The 4,570-nt window shown below is 38.4% G+C and overlaps 1 protein-coding gene across 1 annotated transcript in view; it reads right to left on the bottom strand.

The window, feature by feature from the left end:
• Positions 1-4,570, bottom strand: part of LOC116704155 (serine/threonine-protein phosphatase 6 catalytic subunit) — a 17,066-nt gene that overhangs the window by 4,217 nt on the left and 8,279 nt on the right. Inside the window, exons 2-5 of the mRNA XM_032539429.1 lie at positions 3,708-3,803; positions 2,599-2,664; positions 1,020-1,161; positions 845-924 (exon numbers count right to left, since the gene is read on the bottom strand). Of these exons, the coding sequence (XP_032395320.1) occupies positions 845-924; positions 1,020-1,161; positions 2,599-2,664; positions 3,708-3,803 (384 nt within the window). The remainder of the gene's footprint in view (positions 1-844; positions 925-1,019; positions 1,162-2,598; positions 2,665-3,707; positions 3,804-4,570) is intronic.

Below are 4,570 nucleotides of genomic sequence, written 5' to 3'. Positions count from 1 at the left end.
CTCTTGAAGCTCATCAAGAGAATGCCAAGAGTGTGCAAAGCAATAATCAGAGCAAAGGGTAAAAACTCGAATATAAGACATGTTTTCAGTCATTTCACACTTTTTTGGTAAGTACATAATTCCATGTGTGTTCATTCACAGTTTTGATGCCTTCCATGATAATCCACAATGTATCAATTCATCTTTGATTCAAGCCTGGTAATTAATCCTAGACTAAACTATAACTGGTTTGAAAGCCTTGTTCTTAATCTTCAACATCCATTCTAACCTTGATGCATTTATTTGCTAGCTGAATTATTTTTGTAGACCGTTCCATATTACTATAAAAAGTCTTAACACACTTGTCAACTGATTTATGTGTATTCCCTGTTAAGTTTCCAAACATCATAACTTATAAATGCAATGCTCTGTGGCAGCTGAATGACAAAGTTGTTATCAGAGCACATGGAAAAAGCCACATAATTTAACACTATTAAAATATTAAAATTAAGTGTTTAATTATGATGTTGATGTATGATGATTTATATATGAAGCTATGTCCAGCAAGTTTCCATTATCTGTGGCTGGATTTTAATATTGTACTGAAATGAATTGAAACCAGTGGGCCCCTGTAAGGTACATTGTGTTTTAAATCACAGCCCCACTTGCATGAATTAGGAAATGATTGTCACTAAGCACATAGGACTTACTGGGCTGGTTGTGCAAAACCACTAGTGTGGTCCGTTAAGTTGCTTTGGGAGAGCATTGATCCGTGTTTACACATCCTACCTATGATCAAAGATTTACAGCACAAAATGCAAATGTTATTGTGAAACCAATGTGAAAGAACCATGAAGGAACTTACAGCTGCCACAGTCAGCATGTCAAACACTTTTGTGCAATACCGCCAGGCATTTGCATTTCCATATTTTGTTTGGCACTCATCTAAAAATAAGCAGAACATACATGACAACAGGGTTTGATGAGCTCGTGAAGCAGAAAACATTCATAAACAGTAACAGTAAAGCGTGCCCACCTACCATAAAAGCCGTACACTTGTGTTATTTGTCTGCTTTCGTGGTTTCCACGTAGAAGTGTGATACGATCCGGCCACTTTGCTTTTAAGGCTAGCAGATGTGTGAATGTCTCCAAGCTATAATATCCTCTGTCCACAAAGTCTCCCTAGGAGGGAAAAAAGACACCATCAGTGGACTTAAAGAGCCTCCACTATATATACATTATATATATATATATATATAATATATAATATATATACACATATATAATATATATATATATATATATATATATATATATATATATATATATATATATATATATATATATATATAATATATACGCAAATAGGGGCGGCTGTGGCTCAGTGGTAGAGCGGTAGAGCGGTTGCCTGCCAATCGGAAGGTTGGTGGTTCAATCCCCGCCCCTGCAGTCATTGTTGAAGTGTCGAAGACTGGAAAAGCGCTACATAAATACAGTACATTTACAAATATATTCAAAACTAGGTCTCTACCAATACACCAAACCCTGAATTCGGTTCATATCACGATTTCTGACCCACAATTCGATACAAACCTAGATTCTTTTGGGGGGGTATGGAGGAGAGTTATAATCAGTAATTGTAATACAACTTTTTCTGCCACATGGCATCGTTTTGTCATTGATTAAATCCCACTTTTCAACACAATTATACAACAGAGGCCTTCTTTATTGATATTAATTGATTTTAATGTCGATCGATCCAACATAAAAGACTCTTTTGTCCTTTAAAATAATGTCCAAAATTGTTTCAGTGATTCATTAACCACCGTTTGAGACATACGAATAATGGTAACTGCAATGGAAAATTCCGCTTCCAACCTGTGTGGGGACCGAAATAGAAAAATGCTTTGGTGGCTTCAGTAAAAGTGGTGGTTGACAAGCAAGTAGCTAATGCTAATGTCCTTGGTCTTTAACGTTAGCTAATTTTTGGTGGGTAACATAAGCTCACTACATTGTTCAACATGCTCTGTTATCTTTAGTACGATTGTTTAACGACGGTTCACAACTCTGGGCTAACCCAGGAATGCATCAGTACCGTTAAAAGGGATCCTAAACCGATTAGCATTAGCGTTGTATCAGTAGAAACCCGGTAGTATTTTTGAACAACCGTGCTTCCCTCCCTCATGTCCCTGAGACGAGAGATTTCTGTATTTTGTGTCTGGGGAAAAAAAGCGACCCCGATGACGCAAAATGACGATTTTTGCATCATCGGAAACATTTTAGGCCAAAGGCACTGAACTACAAGCCAGCTAGTTCTGCGTGTTTTCAACCCGCCCATAGGGGGGTGGAACCAGAAGAAAGCTGAAGCGAGTCAAGTGTCAGCCATCTTGGGGCACAGATAACACACTTTTACAACAATTACGTGCATTTGTTTTGCCTGTGGCTTGTGATTTTCCTTAATTTGTAGAATTAAAAATACAATTACGTGCATTCAAACTACAGCACATGAACGACTTGTTTCCCAGGAATATCTGTGCGTGCATACAGAAAGAGTATTTTGAGCTCTGCTAGCTAATTTAAAATAATTAAATTAATAAATAAATAAATAAATAAACTTACCATGAAAATATAATTTGTGTCTGGAACTTGGCCTCCAGTTCTGAAGAGCTCGCAAAGATCATAAAACTAGACAAGAACATTAAAGAGAACATTTAAATTCATTAAAAAAAGGACAGAACAACAAACAATGACTATGACATAGTACCACAGTATTAGCAATATGATAGCTAATTTAGCATTTTACATTGACTGGCAGCCATGTGGATACATGTCTTAAGGCTGTTACACACTGGGGGCATGACAAATAAGCGACGTAATCGCCTGCATTTCTCGCGCATCAAAAGTGTTCACAACGGCAGCGAATTTGCGACAGTTTTCTTTAAAAGGTTTCTGATATTCGCACCAGCTTATCCATCATGTCGGTGTTCCCACTACTCTAGAGAAAAAAAGCAAAAGAGATTCAGTGTGAGCGGACGAGAGGAAGAAAGAGAGAGATCGGAAGGGGAGAGTTAACGTTTACCAGGGAAGTTGCCAAGTGATTGTACAGTAGCTAGAGTCCGCACTTTGAGCACAAATAAATGCTGCAGCTCCTCAAAACCACCAGAGGTGTACCCTTTTTCCCAGATAACGAACTGTGTGATATAGAGTCTTGTGTGAGGCACCATTGAACTCAAAGCGGGGAGTTCCCTTTTCATTGCTGACGCTTTGTTGTGTCAGAGTGCCTTGCTAATGCACAGTGGCAAAGAGCAGCGTCCGCCAGTAACCTCGACGCATGCAGAGGAGCGAGGGCCCGTCCAACGCTGCTTGCAGGTTTAATTGAGTTTCCTTTTATTGAAAACAGTGAAGTATATGCTTTGGGTTTTTATTGTGAATGGTAAAAACGGAAAGAGTGTCTCCCTTGACGGTACGCTGTCAAAGTTGAAACGAGTAATAAAGTTTGCCGTCTGTGGTTCAAAGCTCAGAAAAATGACATTGCTTTATCTCTGCGTAATATTTGCGTTGTGTGAAATACAAAAACAGTGTCCATTTTTCAATAATTATGCTATGAAATTGATTTGTGCATGCCATTTATGACACAAAACATGCTTTGTTTAAACCAGACAATAATTTAATACGTATACATATATTTTCCCCCGCAGGGGCTAGAACAAGAAATTAGTTAAACCAACCTGACCATGAATATCTCCACAAACAGTAACTGGAGTAGAGACCGGCTGAACATTGGATTCTTCCAGCAGTAAATCACAAACGTAATCACACAATCTCTGGAAAAAAAGCAAAACATCACAATGGTTAGGCTACAGTATTTCCTTTATGTTGATTTTGTAGTGGTGGACTACCATGGCAAGATTTCTGCCACCACAGTGTCAGAAAAAGGGCAGACGCGCAATGTGGTCAGGGTTGCCTTTTCAATTATTCTGCCGACATAATGCACTCCCCGTTGGCTGTCGCTCACATTGCAATTTAAAAACAAGTAGAACTATTCAGAGGTTCTTGGGCCCGTCCAGTTTAACTCCACATACTGTTGTGTTGATGTAGTTTATTGTCAATGCGTGCACGATCTAAAAGACAAAATCCTAAAGGAAACACTGAGGCTAGTGGTCAAAGTCATGCTGTACAATATAGCTTCACAACAGCAGGACACTGCAAGCTTACTGGTCAACTATTTATATCCATAATAAGAAATGAGATGCAAGATGCTTTTGGGTGTAACAAAGAAAAATATATAATCAAATTTAGCTTTCCAATGTTAAAAACAGACTTGGGTAATCCAAACAGAACAGGTGTCGGGAAAGCTGGTCACACAATCAGAATTAGATTTCCAAGTTAAGCTTAGCAAACCATGTCCACCTAAAGTAAAAATTGCTGAAAAAGATCATTGACCTAATATTACTTATACGGTTCTTAACTGGGCTAAGTTACCTCAAGACCAGCACCCACCCACACGATAACAAGTCTCAGGAGTGGGTTAAGGGCTAACAAGGTAATCTTTTGCATCTTTTTTTGCACTACTTACCTTTTTGCACTACTT

Source organism: Etheostoma spectabile, chromosome 16, assembly GCF_008692095.1.
Source record: "Etheostoma spectabile isolate EspeVRDwgs_2016 chromosome 16, UIUC_Espe_1.0, whole genome shotgun sequence".
In the NCBI taxonomy this organism is placed as follows: Eukaryota; Metazoa; Chordata; class Actinopteri; order Perciformes; family Percidae; genus Etheostoma; species Etheostoma spectabile.
Note: the sequence above shows the minus strand (reverse complement) of the source record. Positions and strands in the feature narration are given on the sequence as shown.